General features: G+C 33.1%; 2 protein-coding genes across 2 annotated transcripts; both read right to left on the minus strand.

Annotated features, from left to right (window-relative positions):
• Positions 1 to 1,102: 1,102 nt before the first annotated feature.
• On the minus strand, positions 1,103 to 1,681 carry LOC145066665 (uncharacterized). The gene has a single exon (XM_079013949.1). It carries the CDS (start codon positions 1,679 to 1,681, stop codon positions 1,103 to 1,105), a length of 579 nt encoding a protein of 192 aa, XP_078870075.1.
• A 6,624-nt stretch (positions 1,682 to 8,305) lies between these two features.
• Positions 8,306 to 11,164, minus strand: TBL33 (TRICHOME BIREFRINGENCE-LIKE 33). Its single transcript, XM_079016546.1, has 6 exons — positions 10,856 to 11,164; positions 10,439 to 10,655; positions 9,769 to 9,940; positions 9,471 to 9,670; positions 9,196 to 9,354; positions 8,306 to 8,788 (listed from the first exon to the last, which is right to left on the minus strand). The coding sequence occupies exons 1-6, from the start codon at positions 11,061 to 11,063 to the stop codon at positions 8,449 to 8,451; spliced, it is 1,296 nt and encodes a 431-aa protein (XP_078872672.1). The 5' UTR covers positions 11,064 to 11,164; the 3' UTR covers positions 8,306 to 8,448.
• Positions 11,165 to 23,114: the final 11,950 nt, after the last annotated feature.

The raw sequence follows: 23,114 nt of genomic DNA on the forward strand, positions 1-23,114 counted from the left end.
TTTGCATGACGGGGGTTTAATTTATGGATTCCGTTAACATACTTCAGGGCTTCGTGGTCGGAAAAAAGAACAAACTCGCTACCAATGACATAGTGTCGCCACGTTTCAAGGGCCTGCACAATGACATAAAACTCCTTGTCGTACGTTGAGTGTTTGCGATGGGCTTTGTTTAATTTTTCACTAAAAAAAGCGATCGGGCGTTGGTTTTGACTTAGAACACCACCAACCCTCACTCCGGATGCGTCACATTCTACCTGAAAGGCACACGAAAAATTGGGTAGGGCTAAGACCGGAGATTGTGCTACCTTGACTTTGAGCCTTGAAGGCTTTAGAGGCTTCGGTTGTCCACTGAAAATGACCGCCCTTCAAGCACTTAGTAATAGGCGCGATAATTGTGCTAAAATTTCGTATGAATCGCCTATAAAATGAAGCCAACCCGTGAAAGCTACGTATGTCGTGTATGGTTCGAGGTACGGGCCACTCGATAATTGCTTCCACTTTCGTAGGGTCCATCTTTAAACCTTCCCCCGAAATAATATAACCCAAAAAATGGTACTTCTGGAACAAGAAAAATGCATTTGTCTCCATTAGCATATAGTTTTTGTGACCTCAGGACATTAAACACTTGGGTGAGGTGTCGCACATGTTGGTTTGTAGAGTCGCTAAAGATCAATATATTGTCAAAGTAAACAACCATGAATTTTCCAATATAATCCTTAAAAATCAGGTTCATAAGATTCATAAATGTACTTGGGGCGTTGGTTAGACCAAAGGGCATGACTAGCCACTCGTATAACCCGTCACGTGTTTTAAATGCCGTTTTCCACTCGTCACCGAGCCTCATTCTTATTTGGTGATAACCCCTATGAAGATCAATTTTCGAAAATACTTTAGCCCCGTGTAGTTGGTCAACAAGATCGTTAAATCGAGGGATAGGAAAACGGTATTTAACGGTGATCTTATTGACGACTCGGCTGTCGATACACATCCGAAATTTTCCACCACTTTTTGGTACCAACAACGCGGGAACGGAACATGGGCTCATGCTCTCTTGAATCAATCCTTTATCGAGCAATTCATAGACCTGTCTTTGTATTTCCTCTTAATCTTTAGGATTCATGCGGTAAGCGGGTCTATTCGGAATAACCACACCAGGTATAAAATTGATGCAATGTTGAACATCCCTCATCAAAGGTAAACCTGGTGGAATTTCGGTTGGGAAAACATCATTGAATTCCGCCACTAGCGATTGGATTACAGGAGGGAGAGGTGAACTTGTTTGTTTATTAGACTCTAAAATTATTAAAGCAAAAAAGTTACCTCCTGACTTCAAGTTACGTTGAAATTTTGCATGGGGTATAAATAGAGAATTTTCTTTCCTTGGTTCTTGTTGTGGGACCAAGGGGGTAAGAAGAATATTTATTCCTTCCTTCTTAAAACGGTATGTGTTTTTGAAACCATCGTGTATGGTTTTCCGGTCAAATTTCCATGGCCGCCCGAGTAGGAGGTGGCATGCATCCATCGGCACTACCTCACACCACACTTCATCCTTATATTTGTTGCCGATCGAGAATTGGACTAAGCATTTCTTATCAACTGTGACCGTGTTCTCTTTTTTTAGCCATGCGAGTTGATACGATTGAGGGTGGTTCTTTACTGGAAGTACCGACTTTTCTACCATTAAGGTTGAACTACGTTCTCGCAGCTTCCCCCATCAATAATCACGTCACACACTTTCCCGTTAGTTGTGCATTTAGTTCGGAAGATGTTATTCCGCTTCCAGGCATCCTTATCTGTATCATCTACCTGAGTGGTGTTTACTACTCGCCTAAGCACTAACGACTCCCTGATATCAGCACCTATGATTTCCTCTACATCCGTCTCCGCGTTATCATCGATTGCTTCATCATATTGTGTAATCGTGTCCTCGACGAGAGTGACCAGGTGCTTATTGGGACATTCACGCGCCACATGTCCTACCCCTTGACATCGAAAACACCTGAGAACTCGTGAGCCCGATGAAGTTGATGGGTTAACGGAGTTTATTTTGACTGTGGCTGGTGGGTTAGGCGGGGAAACAGGTGGAACCTTAGGACTAGTAAAGTTTTGGGATCCCAATCTTGACTTTACACGTTGTTTTTTTGACTTTGAAAGCTAATTGGCATACATCATTATAACTCCAGTAGGGTTCTAGGTTAATGACATCAGCGATTTCTGGTTTGAGAGCCCCAAGGAATCGGGCTATGGTCTGTTCTTCTTCTTCCTCAACGACACAACGTACCTTGAGTCGTTCAAACTCAACGATGAAGTCGGTCACGGTGGAGTTTGTCTGGGCAAAAGTGTGATATTCCATGAAGGCTTCCTGACGATAATTGACAGGTAGAAATTTACCTTGTAACAACTTCTTGAACTTTGCCCACGTTTCAACTTTGGATTTTTGAGCTTGTTGGCGACGTTTTTTCTTGTGTTCCCACCATAGCGATGCAGATTTCTGTAGTTTAATGGCTATGAGCTTAACCTTTAAGGGATCAGGGATATCTTTCAAGTTGAAGATCCGCTCTACGGTGCTTAACCAGTCTATGAAATCATCAGGATGGGATTTACCGTCAAATTCAGGAATTTCTATCTTCATTCCTAAATTGTGCAAAGAGTCCTTGTGAGTTTGTCTCCGGGCATGTCGCTGGTATGTAGCAAAAGCGTTGGGTCGGTCAAAGCCAAAAGGGTTTACGTCCTCCCCGACTCTGTCATCCCAAAATTCCGATACAGTTTCTTCCTGTTGCTCCTCCTGTCTTAATTCCAACTCCCTGATGCGTTGCTGGAGTCTTTCAATCTCACGATCTTGTGGATCGCGTTCTTCTTCTTCTTTGCCTCAGTCGACGTTTCTACGAAGAGGGGGCGTCCACGACGGCCAACCATTTGATTCACCTAGAGCTCTGATACCAAATGATGCGTTCTAATTTCACAATCAAATGGAAAAACTCAATTAAGATGATCAACAGGAGGCTAAACCTTCAACACAAGGTTGTCACGTGAATATTCCAAAGAAAAAGTAGTCTTCCAAAAAATCGTCGTTTCTGGCTTAGGGTTTGGTACTAAAAGCAAGAAAACCAAAATTTTGGAAAGTCTAATAAACTTGGAAAGGAAATACTAAAAAGTCAAAACAAATTAATTTGACCACCAAATAAATAAAAAAAAGGCCTGCACGTAATAAAACATTCACACCAATTCAATTGGGTCAAGTTTAGATGCTCTGTCATCAGATGCATTGGAACCTTTCGAGTTATTGCCAGGGTTGGCAAGGTGGCATATAGACTGGATCTTTCGGAGGAGCTCAGTCAGATTCACAACACTTTTCACATCTCGCAATTGCAAAAGTGCATATTAAATGAGGAGGCGGTGGTGTCATTAGATGATATTAAGGTCGATGAGCACCTGAATTACGCGGAGAGGCTAGTGGCCGTTCTGGAGAGGAAAGTGAAGGTTCTACGGAACAAGGAGGTACCTTTGGTAAAGGTACTATGGGAGAAACGGAGGGGATCCGAGTGGAATTGGGAGCTGGAGGTCGAGATGCGGGAGCATTATCCAAATTGTTCACAACAGCAGGCTTCGAGGAGGAAGCCTAGTTCAAATGGAGGATAGCTGTAACATCCCAATTTTCAGGTATGAATTTCAAGAATTTTTATACATCATTTAAGATCTACTCGACGAGTTGGAGGGCCCAACTCGTCGTGTAGAAACTGATCAGGCCGCGTGGTTTATGGAACCTACTCGACGAGTTGGAGGACCCCAACTCGATGAGTTGAGGTTGTGCATGAAAACCATAATTTTTAGGGTTTGCACCCTATTTAAAGGACCTTAAGTCCCCTCACCGGCCTCCCTTATCACTTTACAGTCCAGAGAAACCCTAGTTCGAGCCTTATACTGTCTTGAGTGTGTGTGAGAGCCTTGGAGAGTGATTTTGGTGTGATTGTGAAGGAACTTGGAGCTTGAAGAGGTTGGAGCAAAGGGGGACGTGATAGATCCAACATCTAGTCTGTGTTAGCAACCATTTAGAGGTAAAAATTCTTTATCTTGACCTCTTATTGCTTAGATCTTCCCTTATGCAAGAATATGGTCATTTCTAGTGCAAAATGGAGTCACTCTCGAGTTTGAGCTTATCATGAGGACATGGTCTCAGATCTGGACTCCTCTAGGCCCCATGGCCATAAATTTGTCGACTTTATCTAGTCTTGGCTCTCCTCCATGCCCTAAACCTCTTGTTTATCTAAGATTTGGTGTTTTGATCCCTTTGAGGCCTTACATGCATGTAAAGTTAGCAACTTTACGTGGTATCTTAGTCCTAAGAGGCTAGATCTGTAGTTTGGGGCCTTAGACTCGGCTGGAAAGGGCTGAAATCGACGAGTTGGATATGGTTTACCTGCCTTCTGGATACTGAGTGAACTCGGCGAGTGGGTGAGATGACTCGGCGAGTCGACAAGGGTTTTCCCAGTCTTCTGAACATTGAAGAACTCGAAGAGTTACTCGGGTAACTCGACGTGTTGTCTCAAACTTTTCACGATCTTCTGAGATATGAAGGAACTCGACGAGTCAGTAGATGAACTCGACAAGTTGGGTCAACAATGACCGTTGAATTTGACTTTGACCATGGTTGACCAAGTTTGACTTCTAGGGATATTTTGGTAATTTGGGATTCTAATGGAATCAGTTATATGGTGGTTATAGGCAGTTGAGTTTGGAGCTGTGAGTTGGGATACGATTTAATGGTTCAGCACTACTTAAGAGGTGAGTTTTCCTCACTATACTAACAGGGTCAAAGGCACCAATGCCGACCCTTTTGGATTGTTATCCAGGTTATCGCATGATGATATGCTTAGTGATTTGCTAGATCTGTATCCTGGTATATAAGACGATGTTGTGTTTAGTGACCTGTTAGGTCGGTATCCTGGTATATAGGATAATGCTATGATTGGTGATATGTTAGATTTGTTTGACTGTTTACACATGCTAGCTAGCGTTTGATGTGTATGTGTTGATTGTATGTGTGGGGGTGGGTTGAGGCGGTCCTGCTTTGTGTTGTAGGCCAACATACCCAGGGCCGCTTGGATAGACTGAAGGCCCAATGGGGCGTACCAGTCAGGCCGAAGGCCTGAAAAACGGTCCAGACAAGCTAAATGTCCGATATGGCGGACCAGACATGCTGAAGGTTCGGAGAGTGGACCAGACAGGCTGAAGGCCCGGTGAGGATGGTCCAGTCATACTATAGACTCTATATACAAGCTGTTTGTTATGATATTGTTCTGGTTTGTATGTTGTTGGTATTTTAGGGGAACTCACTACGCTCCAGGCTTACAGTTTTGGATTTATTTCAGGTACTTCAAATGATCGCGGGAAACTCACTACGCTCCAGGCTTACAGTTTTGAATTTTATGGATGTTACATGTAATTTTTGGGACATTACAATTTAATTAATATTTAATCATACGTAACACGATAAACACAATAAACATGAAAAACACGACATATAAATGTTAAATCGTGTCAATTTTGTGTCAAATTTTGAACACGAAAACGACACGACACGACATCGTGTTTTTTTACACTTGACACGAACACAAATTCAAATTTCAGTTCCGTCTGATTTTTGTTTCGTGTCGTGCATTTTTATCATGTCATGTCTTGAATTGCTACCCCTAGTTTGTTACTAGTATAATAATAGAAAAATATTAACATAATTAATAATATGAGTTATGGGTCGGTTACACCCATTGGGTCAGTTTTGAATGAATAAACCAAACCCAAACCAAATTTTTCGGTTTAGATTTTAAATTCAAAATTGATGGTTTGGGTTCGTTTTTAGTTTTACTCTTAATGTAACCAGATCCGGTCCAAACTAGTTTTTGACGAAAATGAATACGATTAATCTGATCCACCAGATTATAACCAGATCCTAATCCTCCAGGCAAAACCGAATTTGACACCACATCATAAACCGGAATTACCAAAAACCAGATCCAATTCTTCCCAAAAATCCAGTAAAATCCACCAAAAATCGAATCAAACCGATTTGAAATCAGACTAGAACCAGATTTAGATTTTGGCCAGATCTAGATCGGGTTTTGAGTGATGTAAGTCAAACCACATCGGTTCAAATTCTGCATTTGCGGACCTCTAATCATCATTCTCTGCGGCTAAGGCAAACCTCATGGTTCTTCAATGAGAATCAAAACCAACATCTATAAACACCCCACAACCACCACCAATCTTTTTTTCTTATTCCCTTGATATGTCGGTGGGCAGAGTAGAGAGACTAAACGGGGCATGATATGCATTGTGAGGGTGCTCAGGATTTTCAGTTATGTGGTGGCTCGATGTCTTAGTTCACGCAAAGGGAAGTAGGGTTAGTGTTCTCGAGTGAGATAACAAACAATCGTCTAGCTTCGATGATGAGGGCGATGGAAGAAACAAATAAACATAGTATACGGAGATGTGATCATACTTAATAGGGTTAGGGTTAAATAAGTAGTTTAGCCATTTATAGAAGTTGGAATTAAAGAAGCATTTAATAATTTAATCTAATATGTCATGGTGTAATATACATGGACAAGATAAGACCACCTAAATAAGTTTAAGATCGATAAACCGACACAAATCTAAGTCGTCTCAGTTAGTAAGTAAAACATGACTTTAATGGTCTTAGAAAACACGAAAAAGAAACATCATTGACCATTTAAAATCATTTAACAAAACTAGATGTGTGCCCGCGTAAAGTGACGACGATAAATGACTTTTCTGGCGAATTGTTTCTTATAGGAAATAATTATTAGGTTTTATTATTATTTAGTATAAAATAAAAAACTATAATTTTTAAATAAAATATTTATGTTTATACCTTACGTCTATATTGCATGTTTATATTATTGATGTAAATTAATATTGGTGTTTAGTTGAAAAATATAAATTAATTTATATACACTAATTTAATATTTTAAAATTTTTATTTCGCTTCAAATTGATTTTTTTTTAATTATTTTCCTTAATTCAAAATTACAAACTTTTAGTAAGGATTAATGAATTATTTTTGTATAATTGATCTGTACAAAAAACTTTATAACTTATATCTTTTAAAATTCAAAATATACTTTCTAATAAAACATAAAATACAAGATAAAAGATAGTGTTGGATTAGATAAAGATTAACCTCTAAGATTAAAAGGTTAAAGAGAAACCTCTTGTACCCAACAATTCTAGAAAGAGAGTCATAACTAGAAGTTTTTCCTAGTAGAAAAATTAGTCCCTACACTTTTGCCATAATTACAAATTGGACCCTAGAAATAAATTTTAAGCAGTTTTACCTACAAAAACTTTATCATTGTCATTGTGTTCTCAAGTTTTTTTAGAAGAGAAAGGGAAAGAAAGGAGATGATTGAGAGGGAAAATGATCGTTCTTTAATTTTTTTTATGGAGAGAAAAGAATGAAAATGAAAGGATTTGAAGGGGAAATCTAGGATGTTTTACTCACCAAATTATCCGCTCAAAATTAGGCGGACCGGGAAGGAAAGCAAATAACGACCAGTTTTTCCCCTATTCTTCATCTACCTTAGCATATGTTCTTCATCTTCCTTTTCAAAGCATTTTCTTTCTCACCTGCAACAAACATGGTGAAGGTTGTCAGTCTTCACTCGTTTTCACAACATCACTGTTGCCATCAAAAAGCTGAAATATATTCTCCCCTGGCCTTACAATCGCCCTCTCATCTTCTTCCCTCTTTCTCCTTGTGATAATGAAATTGATGAACCCTGACCAACCAAGGGTAAATATGTCATTTAACAGTGAAAAGTCTTTCCCTCCCCCTACAACTTGAGAACACTTCTCATGATTTTTTCTCTCTTTCCATCTTCTTCCCCCTCCCCTCCCTTCCTCCCCCTATTTAAAATTTAAACTCAAGAACACAATGTCTATGTTTTATGCAATATATTGATATTTTTTTTGGTCATATTCAATATATGGTTTTTAAAGATAAATGTTCATTAGAATGACACGCCATGCATATTATAACGATCTTTAACATTGATTTATATGCTTTAAATTGCGTTTACTGGTATGGAGAATTTATTGGCGCTATTAATATTTAGCATATCAATATGTTGCATATAATACAAGAACGGTGTATATACATGGAATATTTAAATCGAAGTTTTAAAGCATTTTGATTTTTTTTTTTTTTTTTTATAAAAATAAAACTATTGGGCTCATTCATAAGAGGCTTTGCGACATTTGGCCCAACCCATTAAATCTCAATTACAAATTTACAAACCCAATTCAAGTTTTTCATTAATTCTAACTTTCTAAGCCTTTTTAAACCAACGTGATGCAACGCCACCACAAAATAATTTCAATGATAAACAATATATGCACCAAAAAATATCAATTAAATTCTCATTTGTTTTATCAAGGATAAAAAAGCTTGGCAAATAAGAGTTCGTTCCATGTATCTTGAAGACCAGGTAAACACCAATGCACACAATCTGCATAGCTAACCGGATTAGCTATTTGTTGGGGTGTCAAAGGGCTCCATTGCTTCTTATAGATTGAGGTGTGGGCATCTTTTCGGTAAAGTGAGAGTTGTGTGATGTTTAAAAATGTTATTGGAAACTTTGATTTCCCAAAAACGTCTCCGATTACTTTCATTATACTTTTCCTACAATCTGATCCCCAGTAGTTTGGATCTGTAATCATTTCTGTTTGGTTGTAACAATTTCCATTTGGCTCTGCTCCCCAATCGGCGCTCCTATACATAGAACCAAAATAATAAATTAATAAGTGAGCTTAAAAACACGTTCGTTTTCTCCACATTAAAAGTGACATGAAAGAACTACATTTATAAAAATAGATATAAAATAGTAATTGTGTAGGCTTCTTTCTATTAAAAAAAAGAGAGAAAAAAAAGGAGAAAGACTCTAGGTGAAAAGCAACCTTGTTGAAAGCATAAAAAGGGTTATTGAACTTTTTTTTTTATAGAATTCAGTATCTCAACCGGTAGGTTTTTATTATGCATAAAAACATATGTACATATCATATAAAATATGTACTCTTAAGCCAAAATGATAAATCAAAATCATTAAAAGTTATTTGGGTATTTACATTTCAAAGAGTGGCTTAACATTATATGTTAAAAAGGCAATATAATTAACTCACTTTTGATGAGAAGGAGACATGCTTGTGAAGAAGAGCCTTGTATTGTTGGGATCCATATTCTTCCTTACCCATCTCAACATACTTTTCATTCCCATTTTATAAGCATCCTCCGTAGACACTGCTACTATCTCTTTCACTTCATCATCAAACGATCCTTGCCTGCAAATTTTCATAAAAAATTAATTAACCCTTAAATCGACCATAAATGTTTATATATAATGATATCTAATAAAGAAATAATTAGGTTTAAGTGAGTGTAGAAAATTAAAGGTTACAAGATGTTGAAGTGAAGGCCAGTCATCCACCAAAGGTAAGTATTGAAGACCATAATATCAACCCCTTTCCAATGTTTTCCATGCTTGTTAATAGAACCTCTTCGTACAACTCTATCAGAGACACGATGTATGATGGCATCATCGGAGTTTGATTCAAGCAAAAAGGGAGCCCAATAGAATTCAATTGTCGCATTGTAATCCTACAATATACAACAAATTAATAATCATCATCAAGGAATTGAAATGAATTCAATTAATTGTCGATTTTTGTTTATAATTAGTGGAAAATGTTATGTACCTTGGCAGTGAAAACTGTTAGAGAACCAATAGTTTCCATGGATTTAGCGTTATCGGGGATGAGTGAATGTAGAAGACACACCATTGATACGTATTGTCCTCTGTTTAAGGAATCTCCAACAAACATCATCCTCTTATTTCTTAATGTCTCTAGCATCAGTGATGCATTGAAGCTGCATGTGTCATTAATCATCACATAAATAAAATGTAAGCAACGATTTGATCCTTATATGATAATATTTTTTGCAAGTTAACTATTATACTTATTAAAATTCGAACCTTATATGATAATATTTTTTGCTCAAACTCGAATCAAACTTAATTTCTTGGAGATTGGCGATGGTTGTTCATATGAATCTTTCTGAATAATTCAAGCTATATAATTAAACTTCGTTTATAGTCAATATTTTTGAGCATGATTTTTTTCTGGACACGTTAAGCTATCAAATCAATTTTAAGTAACATTAACGTAGTTATATTGTCGATCTCGAGATCAACGAGAATTGATCTCGTTTACAGCTTTAAACACCTAAAAAAAATATGGTCAACGATCACACTAATAATGTTTAAGATATGGTCATTGAACACAAAATATATACTAGTATAATACAAACTAACACACAAATAACGTTTATAATATAATTTCATTGGAAAACTAAATAAAACATTACCTTGGAAGAGAACAACCATGGGGTTGCCACCTCCAGAATTGATAATCCCGGTCCGGCCGGCCATGCTCCTGACATGTGAGCTGCGGCTGAATGTAGGGACACTCCGATTCTTGATACAATGGCCGGTTCAACGGATCCCACACCCACTTCCCGCTAAATACATCACATCCCTTCTCCGTCTCCCCAATTGAAAACGGCAATTTCTTGTAATAATTCTCTAATTATCATCAAATTAACCAAACAATTTAAATATCTTTAACGTATATAGCTTTCTTAAGGGGCTGTTTGATAATTAACCTCTGTATCGTTTAAAGGATACATATATCTGTGTGATTGAAGAATCCTACATTCTTTTAACCATTAAAAGGTTGGAATCATTCAAAAACATCCTCTGTATAATTCATTTGCATAACTTACCAGTGGTGTAAGGCGGTGGTGATGGGTTTGGACTGATATCAAGATCAAGTTGTCCGAGGATGCAACCGAGGTCTTGACCGTATAAGAAGGTGACAAAGATGATGAAGGCTAATAAAGTAAAAAGGTATGGAGATAATCGACCTTTTCTTGTAAGAACAGAGGTTGAGATTGAAGAAGAAGAAGAAGAAGAAGTTGGAGGTGGCTTCATACCGTTTTTGTTATATAACAGAATGTATGTAATGTCTAAACTTTTTCTTGGTTGATATTTGGTATAGTGAACATATGTGTGTTTATATTATGATGCATCATGCAGGCTTCAATAATATAACCTAATCTTTTTTTTATATATGATAATTACGAATGATGCTTTGAGTTTAGGTTTTGTTTAATAAATATGTTTAGGTAGAATTTCAAAATTTTGTTGTATTCGTGAATAAATATTGTAGGACCCACAAATATTTATAGTTTTTATCTTTATAAAAATATATTTAGATTTTTTTTTCTTTTTATAAAATAACGGTATAAAAAGATGATAGGTTTATTTGTTAACTAGATTGGATGATCGTATAGAGTCGCTAATACAGGTAGCTAAACTAGTAAATCGAGTAATTTTGCTAATAAACAGTCGAAAGAAACCGGTTTCATATATTTTTTTTGTTTTATAAACAAATAATTCGTTGATATAATTATATAAATAATGTTAGTACAAAAATGTTCCAATGACTAATTATATTTTATTATTCTCTAATCATAGTTAATATATAAAGATGCAAGATTCATTTGATAACTCAAACTTTCCCGACAATTTGAATTTTTTTTCTGGTATCTTGTTTTAAAAAACAACTTAATGCATCTAGGCGCTTATATAAAGTAGGATTGTTAAAAAAAATGTCAATATATGATTTTTCTTTTGTAATATATATATATATATATATATATATATATATATATATATATATATATATATATATATATATATATATATATTGTTTTGTGCACATGCATTTTCTTGACATAAAATGTGCACGTATATACATCACTAAAAAAACGTTTTCTTGAAAAGAAATTCAACGTTAGCATCTAAATGTATTAAGTAGTTTTTTTCAAGAAAGTTCTCAGATTCTCGAAAAACTTTATATATATATATATATATATATATATATATATATATATATATATATATTATTAAATCTATATTAAACCTTTTGGTGTCAACTTAAATTTAAAAATTATAGTAAATTAAGTTGGTTTTAATAACTAATTAATTAATTGTATTAGTTGAATATTTGTTTCATTATGATCCCAGCTTGTTTGTCACACACAATAAATGGTGAATGAATCAATGCTTCCCCTCCTCTAATTGTTTTATTATTCTGTTTCTTACTTTGAAAAAGTAACATTATTGCAAATTTCGATCTTCAGATTGCCCTTTTATTCCTAAAGTTTACAAACGTAGAAATGGATGCTTAAATCGTTTTAACTCAATCGAAAGTTAAAGTTTGACCATTGTATTATGAAAGTTAATTATTTGAACACTTTACCTAATACTTGGATTATCTTTTTGTTCACTAACCACGGTCTGCTGTTTTAGAAAAATATAGAAGTTGATTAGATATATCCAAAATTAATATTCATATTTAGTCAGAAAATAAAAACAACGAGCAAAATGTGATTGAAACTTAATAACTGAATAATAAGTTAACAATAAAAGTATCAATAATTAAATGGAGAAGATATAACAAAATTATAAATGTCTTTTTTTTGCTGGGAGTATTAATGTAAGCAAATTAAAGAAACATAGATGGAGGGTAAAGTTTATGGTTGAATGGGAAGAGCTATCATGGAATCTTGGCTTGTAAGCTAAGGTTTGTTTGTGAAGGATGATCAATCATTTTCTATCTTTTCTTATCTACTTATCATTACTAATTAATATACCACTTCAAGATTAAAATTAATAAAACCATAATGATGTTTTAGTGCATGCGATGCAGTTTTTTTTTACAAGATTACTGTTTTAAATTTACAAGCTCTTAATAATAATAATAATAATAATAATAATAATAATAATAATAATAATAATAATAATAATAAAACTAAACTAAATAAAATAATAAACCATGTTGTGAGTTTTGAGTTATTTAAAGGGTTGTAAGTTGACATGTTATATTTTTAAAGGCTATAGATTGTTGGTAATCAAAAGTCAAAATAAAATATAAAAATTCAGGAATTATTATATAAAAACTAATTTAGAAATGAGTGAAGTATTATTGATTGTAACAGTTTTGTAATTATCATGAACTCAAATATGTTTAAACATATCATTTTGGATGATTTGCTAATTGCGATATTAGTTTGTGCAATAATAACTATGTTAGATTTTTGCTATCAACCTCAAAATCAAATCTAAAAATAAGTTAGAAGTTATAACCTTACTTACATGTTTATAGTAAACTAATCAAATTTGTTGAAACTGATTGGACAAAACCATCTCATATTTTATCATACATAACTCGAGATAAAAACATATACTCATGAACTATATTAGATTCTTCCAATTTGCAACAAGAACATATAAACATTCATGACATTAAAAATATGTGTATTGAATGAGTTACTAATAATACGTTATTTTTTTTACAATATTATGGTTATTATAAAGTTTGTGCTCATTATAATTTTGGAAAAAAGATTATATATTTATATGCACGCAAAAAAATGTTAAAGGGGTATTAGGTGATTTTCAGGTAAGATATCAACTTCATATGTTTGGTGCTAACAAAGGGAACAGTTGGGGTGAGTTGACATTTGCCCCATCAATCATGGATGCTTGAATTGCATATCTCATTTTGTTTTTCTTTTTGGGGATAATATATTTTCTATGGGTACCCATTTTCTATTTGCAACTTTACTTTTTCCAATATTTTATTTTAATATCACATCAATTTCGTTGGATATAATTTCTTGTGAATGTTGGGTGGTAATATCTTTAGGGTGTTTAGTTGGGAATTTTTTTAGATCATCGGCGTGTTTTTTAGATCATTTAAAAGTTTTGTTTTTTTAAGTTAAATCTTCAACCTGACACAGAAGCTTATGGATTAGAATCTCATGAAAGAAAATGTATATGGTTTGCCATATAAAAATGAGTCTTCGCTTTAACATCCAATGCAGCATATAAATATATAATGTCGATTAATTAACCAAAAGATTGGCAAAGTCTCTCAAATGTCAAAAGTAAAAGATTGGATAATTTGCCATATAAAGCAACAATTACTAGAAATAATACATTGGGTGGTTACCTTGCTGGTTGACGTACGGTTGGTACTAGCGTATATTTCACAAATAAAATGGTGGGTAAAACACACCATTCATTGAGATATCAATATCATTCTGAATTTAACGAGAGGGTGTTTGGACGTTAACTACTATACAAGAGATAATAAGCCGGACGGACATACATTTGGCGTAATTAGAATTTTCATGAGTGTTAGTGAGATTTAAACTAAGATCTAATACTATAAGTTAGTTAATACAGATGTATGTTTATAGGCAGAGTCCAGTAGTATATTTTTTCGGGATTTTTTTTTAGTTACGGTGCTACTTTTGAAAAAATTATGGGCTACTCCTAACTTATAAATCAAACACAAAATAGTTTAACTAAATGTTTAAAGTAGCCCAAAATATGTGTGGATAGTCCAAAAAATTAAGCACATAATTATAATTAGTCACAAATTAGTAAAATAAAACAAATAACCAAATGTCCAATCCATAATGTTTGTTCGTTAAATTAAATGAGGGAAAGCAACGCACATTACAGAAAAAATCCCTCCTACATCGGCCTTGCCCCCATTCCCATCCTTGCCGAAGCTGATTTTTTGTTGTCGCTGACTTTTGTATGGCAACGACTTTCTCTATCGACAATCCCCTACCCCATAATATAATGAAACCATTAAGTCTCAATTATCAGTCATATTATTAGTTTAGATTGTTTCAAATTTCCATTATATGTCTATTTCATTGAAATATTTGAAGCTAGCAATTAAGTTTACTTAATTAGGGATGTATGGTTAATAGTTAATTGTTATTGTTAATAGTGAGTTGTTATTTGTTGTTGAAATTTGAAATCAAGTTTTTTATGAAATCTTTTTATTACGAACCTCTCTCGTTTGTTGGTGGAAACAAGGAAGCATCATTCTTTTCTTCGGTTTATAAATTATTAAAACTAACTTTGGTTTCATCTGTCACAATCGCAACCGTTAACAAGTGTTTTTTCTAAAAATGAAGTTGTTGAAAACCGGCTTGCATAATAGAATATGTGACGATTTTATGAATGATGCTTTGATTTGTAGTGTAGAAAATAAAACATTTGACAATGTTAAGACTGAAATGTAATTACTCTTTTTCGAAAGATGAAAGAGCAAAAAGGTCAACTTTAAAATGTAATATATATTATGTAGTCTAGTTTGTCACTTTGTTATGTCTAATAATATTACGGTTTTTATTTTTTTTCTTATTATATATTATGCAAAAAATAAAATTATGCTATCATTGGACTTTGACACTGGCTCCGCCATTATGTACATTGTATATAGAGCGAGTTTACAATGAAATGATGGGTCAAGGGTGTTGCGCCCCCTTGCGGGGTCAAGGGGAACTGCTCCTAGCGATGATCCCATTGACCGATCAAAGGGGGGTCGAGGGGCAGCTCACACATTGTCGAGTAGATGAAGCTGGTGACATCCCAAGTTGCATGGAAGCCCAAATTGCATGTGGCAACCATATTGTCTAACAACTTCTTATCGATTCTTTCATACAATTCGACTTGCATTATAATTATTTCCAAAAAGTGTTTTTTAACTGTTGGAAACCATAATTTTATCTTATTTTTACATGTATATATGAGTACATATATTAAAAAAAACTTTTGGAACGTTAATAATATCTTGAACATCCCATATACTCTGAAGTAACGTTGTTTTTAATTTAATGCCTAAAACAAAACTTTCTCTCAAGGATTTTTCCGTAATGAAATTCTTGAAACTCAAGCATATGATAGAGATATCAATACATAAAGTGAACTTACAAGATCCACAAGATATCCTGGATTCTCTTATTCTCGATACATCCTCTTTCGTGATACCTATTTTCTAACATTAATTATAAAAATTGCCACAATATTATAAAGAATTAATGAAAAGTACCACATTTTATGTGATTTTCCAAAAATGACCATCATTTTTTAAACATACCCATTTTGGATTCTAGGGTTATATAATGTGTACATTTTCCTTCTTTTCACTAAATTCACTAAACACTAAGAAAAAAAGTCTCTCTTTTCATTTACCATTTAAATGTATACTATATTTTTCACCAAATGAATCCATTTATGGACTTTTATCGAAATCTATTTCGGGTTTGGTAAGTTTGTTTAATTTTTTGTTACGTTCCCATAGGTAGCAATTCAAGTGCCAAATGCACCTTTTTTTATGCTTTCTATCGAAGAAATCATACACACGTTTGTTTGTTATACTTAAGGGGTCGGCAAATTATAATGATTGATATCATTTATGTATGCCTGAAATATGGATTTTGGAAACGTTCTTCGTGTTTCAAATATGTTCTTCATATTTCATAGATGTTTTGATATTTTGGATTTCATCTATGTGTTTCTATTTTATTTCACTTGAGTTTTATTTCATTTTGTTGATATATAATAGTAATAGTCGAAGTAGGAATCAAAAAAGTCACCACTAACCTGTAACATATCTTAAAAAGTCGTTATATTAATGGTGTTTTTTCATTCTTTCTTGTCCCTAAATCTTAGTGTATCTATTGGGAACATGACTAGGTTTTAGGGTTAAAATTTCTTCCGATGGTTTTATAACCATTTCTTGTTGTTATGGAAGCATAAACTTCATGGAGTATATCGGAGGCTAATAATGTCTTGTTGAAATGAGGAGTATGAAGTTTCAAGTGCGATACAATGTTAAATGAATAATATGACATTGTTGACTTTGTGAACGTCAATAATTCAATCTAATGAATATATAATTTTATGGGTTATTCAAATCAAACATTAGATATTGTTGACTTTGTGAATGACTAAAATTCATGTTAGACTTAGTCTGACTCCTAATTGATGCTCTTAACTTTGATGAATTGGCTGACAATGGAAATGGACACGTAATTCGTATGTATCCCTTCTTTAGGCACTGACTTCATGTTTTAATTATCAGACCTATCTTCGAGATGGAACATAAGAATAGATTTGTGTGGGTGTAGGTCTAGCTTGATGTTTATTAATGAAAGTGGGTTTAATGACTATTACTTCATACTGTGTTTCCGATTTAGAGGGAGCTGGAACAGGATTAACGAATTTTATGCATACAACACGCTACCTATGTCAAGAAAATGATGCACTTAGTCTATGATAATGTGTGAGTCTTAGTGATTTAATGTCGTTATGGTTTAGCGAAAATATTAAACACAATAATTTGTATACCAAGAGCTTACTCAACTTTGACAAAGATACCTTCTCCGTTTCCAAGGATCCATCACCGATGGTTGATTTACTAAAATCACTCAAGATTTTAAAAATAGTCTTGATAGTTGTATTTTATTTACTTCTCCTTATAACTCACTTTGCATATTTTTATTCATTTTTAGTTAAATCATTTTACATATTTTCATTTATTTTATTTTATGGCTATAGCGAATGCTTTCGAGTCTTTTTGTTTATTTTTAGATTTTTAGAAGACCGATGTGGTGTTAAATTGTTTGGGATTGATCCAAAGCTTCGTGGAAAAGTTGGGGCTTGAAAAACATTATCTTTCCGGTTAGAAGGAAGAGTTAGAAGGAAGAAAAAGAAGATTGAGCTTATTTTGGAGAACTTTGGGCTCATTTTTTGGATCCAATGGATGTTGCACAAAGAAGACAAAAGAGAAAAGGAGATAAAAGCTAAAAATGACATGTATTGATTGACTGTCAAGTGTTTTAGCTTTTATCTCATTGTCTCTTTTTCTCTTCTTTATCCTGTGTCCGGAAAATGATCCTGAAAGTCTGCCAAAATAAGCCCAATCATCTTTTCTTCCTTCTATATGTCCCTTCTAGCCAAAAGGATAATGTTTTCCAAACCTACAATTTTTCCACAAAGCTCCCGAACAATTCTGCAACGCACTGTTCTTCTAAAATTCTGAAAATAAACTTAAATACTCAAAAGCACCCGATATAACAATAAAATAAATATTATCAAAAATATGCAAGATGATTTAAATAAAAATATGTCAAACAAATTATAAAAAGAAATAAATAAAATACAACTATCAAATATGGAAACCAATGTATAGGATTTGCAATCTAGTACTCTTACCCACAAGCTTATGTGGGTCTATGTGGTACCAAATTTTGATAGACAAAAAATACACCACACCTTTTAGCCTTACATAATACATGATCCGGAATAGAGTCACATCACAAACAAAGGAAGATGATAAGGCTTACCGGGAGTGAACGTCAAAACAGGCACGTTTTATGCTTGGTGCACGCGAACACCACCCTAGGGTGGCATGTTGGGTGTCATTCTAACCACGACTGATCACCACTTTTCTCTCTCTCCCTCTCATGTGTTAAAACCACTCGTGATGGTGGTGGAGGAGCGTGGTTGACGTGGCGGTGAGGTGGAAGGGGGTTAGGTCGGAAAACACCACCCTCCACTCCTGATAGCCTATTAAAATTAGGTTTGAGATTTTGGTCTTTCGGATCGTAGGATTGAACCCCTTAATGTTTGAAATAAGAGAGTTTTCTGGAAACTTTTAATGAGAGTCTTCAACCAAAAATGACCAACTGCAACCCATAAATGATAAACCAAATTGGAAAAGCTGCATACCAACACACACAAATAGAACAAATAGAGTGGGCGGTTGACGATAACAAAATAACAATAATTTGCAAGAAACGAAACATATGGACTAAAGGTGTTATAATTGGCAAATACCTGGGACTAAACACATAGTTTACTTTATTTAATAATTATCCTTTAATGTGCCAAACTGTCGACAATTCACCATAACTGGCCAAGAAAGCTTAATTAAACTTCAACCATTCAGTATAGTCTTGTTTATAATCACGTCTCCAATGCACTTATCGGATACACTACAAAAAAAAAAAATAATAAAAAAAAATATATTATTAACTCAAACTTAGAATTCTGATATGGATTTTGTTTCACAATAATTTATAGGGCAGAAAAAGGTTTTGTTGGTATTATAAGACGTTTCATTCAAATAATAGTACCTCAGAACATATTAATATAATCAATAACTGTAACTGTACTAGAAACTCACCCAACAATCAAAGCATCTTATCAGGTCATGGTTGTAAAGCATTTCATCACAAAGTTGTCCCCACATAAAAAGGAAGAAAAATAAAATGTCAAAGTACAGTATCATGATTGATGGCACACATGTAACGTAATATAAAATTTCACTTTCAAGACTTCTCCCTGCAACTTTAGATCAACTTAAACTTTAATGAAGCAAAAGGAAAAACTAAATCAACAATATCCACGTGAAATCAATCAATCACAAACTAGTTTGTGGAATTTCTGGTATTTTGCAAAAAAGGAAAATGAAAATTCAATGGCAAATAAAGAAATAAAGTGTACCATGTTAGAGTCAACCTGAAACCAAACCATATTATATATGTGTGCGTGTTTTGTCTCTTATTTACTCAATTATATTCGATTAACGAGGAATTATTTGTAGTTTGGATTAGGTTTTTTGGTATGGTCATCACGAGAGTTTCTGTGGTTTATGTGGCAACTAACCACAAATGTGAACACCATCCCATAATGTTAGTGATGGCTAGTGGTGGAACATTTTCGTGGTCATATGTGGTGAGGAGCACGGATTACCACACCCAATCAGCTTCATACTCTCTTTATTCCTCTCTATCTTTTTTCATCTCTCTCTACAATTTAATTAATTAAAAAATATATTTTTTTTATTTTAATAATCAAAATATAAGAGGGATATAGTGGTGAGTATCCCAACCTTTTAGTGGTAGCTAGTGGTGATGATGTGGCACTCACCACTATAGTGGTTAGTGGTAGGTATAACCAATGGCCTTAAAGGTGCACAAAAGTAGGATCTTGTAACACTATCTAGATGTTAAAAATCTAGTCCAATGTTTTAGCTTTTAGCCTATGAAGTGTGGATAACTCGATATACTAGATTAGATTTTTCGTTTCAAATATATATATATATATATATATATATATATATATATATATATATATATAGAGAGAGAGAGAGAGAGAGAGAGGGAGAGAGAGAGAGCGAGAGAGAGAGAGATAGTTAGGTTCAAATGTTTTCACTATCTATTGTGTGTATGTATGATTGATTCGGGACCAATCATTTTAGTTATTTTAAGAAAGTAATTAATGCATATTAAATGCTGAAAATATAATTAATATCCATTATATCTTCAACATGTAATATGCATTAATTATTTTCTTAAAATAACTAAAATGATTGGTCCAGAATCAATCATACATGAACACAATAGATAGTGAAAACATTATAACCTAACCCTATATATATATATATATATATATATATATATATATATATATATATATATATATATATATATATATATATATACTAGTCATTTACTCGCGCAAAGCTTCGGGCGGCAAATAGAGATTTTTTGGCGAACAGTTTCCGGCAAACAAATATAATTGTGTTTTTGTTTAGGGTTTAAAAAAAATGTGTACATGATTTTGGTTGAAAAAATGTTGTTTTAGTTAAATAAAGATCTATGTATATATTTTGGGTTAGAACAAAAATATATTGTAATTTTTTTTATAACAATGGTCATTTTCCAATTAATATTGATAAAAAAATACCAATCTCGTAAGAATTGTCGTTTTCAAAATATATTCAATGGAATAAAATATAATAATGTTAATTTAAATTTCAAATGGATATTTATTTATACAAAGTTAGGTAATCTAATCATTATAAATGAGTTTTTCATTGAAAATAATCATTTTTTCTGGAATGTATGATGATAATTTCTTTCAACAATTAGTTCCATTCAAAAACATACTACTCCATTATAATGAACATAACAAATACATATTGTTATTGGTTGGTTTTACGACAATGGAAAATTTTGTAACGAAGATTAAAATCCTTTCAAACGGCTAAGAAATCCAACAATCATGTTGGTTTGATTACACTTTTTCATATTTTTTCCACAAACGATTTACCTGAAAAATGAATATTTTTTTTATTTTTTTAATGTTGGTGATTGACAAATTTTAAGATGTATCGTGATTTTCAATCGTAGATTTTTGTTGTTTTTCTTAATCTTCAAGTTATAAAGTTCACAATATAAAATATTTGTATTTTTATAAATAAAAAAATTTTGTGCAAGTTATGATAAACATTTATTTTTAAGTATGATAGTTTAATGAAAATAAAAATAATAAATTTATAAACATAATTGTTAAATGTCCTACCATGTAGTTGTGTAGTTCTCATAACCATGTATTTCTAGCATCGATCTTCTTCTTATTAAATGTTAACTCTATTGTCTTACCATCTTTACCATTTCTTCTTCCCAATTTCCAAAAATTAACCAAAATTTATTAAACACTTTTAGACAAGGTTATAGAACTCGTTACTCGGTACCTGCTCGATCGACTACCGAGTAGCGAGTACTCGGGAGTACTCGGGGTGTACTCGGATTCGATAATTCATGTAGAAATATTTTTAAGGAAATTATATATGTCAAAATCATAAGTTAAAATAATAAGTTAATTGAAATATATAACAAAATCAGATACATGTGAATACACAAAAACTAAAAAGCACATAACAGTCTCACTTCGTGAATAATTGCTGAAAGTTTAACATATATATGTAGTAATAATCACATGTGTGTGTGTTAAATAATAAATCATTTAGTATATTATATATATTAATTACCGAGTTGACCAATTTTTACAACACTGTTTAGTTCAGTAAGAGGTCGATCGGAGAGTACTCGAGATTTTGTAACTCGTCTCGGTAAGGGCTGAGTAGCAAATACTCGGAGGAGTACTCGGCCAACTCGGCGAGTTTTACAACACTGCTTTTAGCTATAATAAACAAATCAATAAAACATGTACTAGCCACATACAAAGAAATAATGTCTTTATCGTATTATTAAACCGAACATTACAAAATTAAAACTTATATTGACACAACCATTTTTAACCCCAAAAGTTGGTTGCTGCAATTGTTTTATTAATATTCAATTGGCCCCATCACCCCCATCCCATCTCACCCTTCCACTTGCTTGTCTCAAACCAAATCAAAGAGTCAAAAAAAAAAAAAATATATAATAAAAGTAACTGGGATTCTAATAACATAAATAATAAATTTTCTAAAAGTGTTTAATCTCAATAATTTGGTGTTTTGTAGACTCTAATATTCACTTGCCTCCATGATTCTCCATTTTAAGAAGCACCTGAAAAAAAAAGGTACAAATGTCTTCAAATAAAGAAATGTGATAATATATAGGTGACCAAATAAATGAATGAAACAAAGGGGGTTACACATGTCTAATGAAATCGATAAAAATCAAAACTTTACTAAACACAACATTTCACGATCTATAAACACACATAGTTAAACACCCATTTTAGGACCTGTAAACATATACATACTTATACAGTTTAAACACACACACGGTTAGAGAAAAAAATATAAAAAGAGACATATATGCCTTATTTACCTTTTTTTCCTTTGAATTCAATTAGTTTTTTCTCCATTTCCTACTATAACAAACTTTCATGGTCAACTTCATCAGAAAGTGATTCCATAAACTCATTACTGTCACATTTTATGGAAATTTGAAGTTTCCCTGAAAAAACAAACTTTCACATATGAAAAAATGAAAAAAAAGGTGGTGTTATCTGAATCTTTTCAGATTTGTCCAACCAACAAAACAAATGCACAATTTGGTGTATGGATGTGTGTGTTAATGATCGAAACCATATATATATATATATATATATATATATATATATATATATATATATATATATATATATATATATATATATACTAGGCGAATGCCCGCGCGTTGCGCAGAAACACTTATATAATTGAAGTCTTTACAAATATATGATTTTTTAAATATAACAATAACGTTGTTGTTAAATTTGATATAATAATTTGTATATACTAAATTGATATAATATATTGATTAT

The sequence above is a fragment of the Lactuca serriola genome, chromosome 8 (genome assembly GCF_051521515.1).
Source record: "Lactuca serriola cultivar US96UC23 chromosome 8, Lser_US96UC23_V15, whole genome shotgun sequence".
In the NCBI taxonomy this organism is placed as follows: domain Eukaryota; kingdom Viridiplantae; phylum Streptophyta; class Magnoliopsida; order Asterales; family Asteraceae; genus Lactuca; species Lactuca serriola.

Bases quoted from the DNA above. Each gene is read 5' to 3' on its own strand.
- TBL33 (XM_079016546.1), bottom strand. From the start codon at position 11,063: ATGAAGCCACCTCCAACTTCTTCTTCTTCTTCTTCTTCAATCTCAACC. The intron at 9,671-9,768 runs GTACATAACATT...TGTATATTGTAG, and splicing joins TAACAGTTTTCACTGCCAAG to GATTACAATGCGACAATTGA. The intron at 8,789-9,195 runs GTGAGTTAATTA...TTCTATGTATAG, and splicing joins ATGTCTCCTTCTCATCAAAA to GAGCGCCGATTGGGGAGCAG.
- LOC145066665 (XM_079013949.1), bottom strand. From the start codon at position 1,681: ATGGTAGAAAAGTCGGTACTTCCAGTAAAGAACCACCCTCAATCGTAT.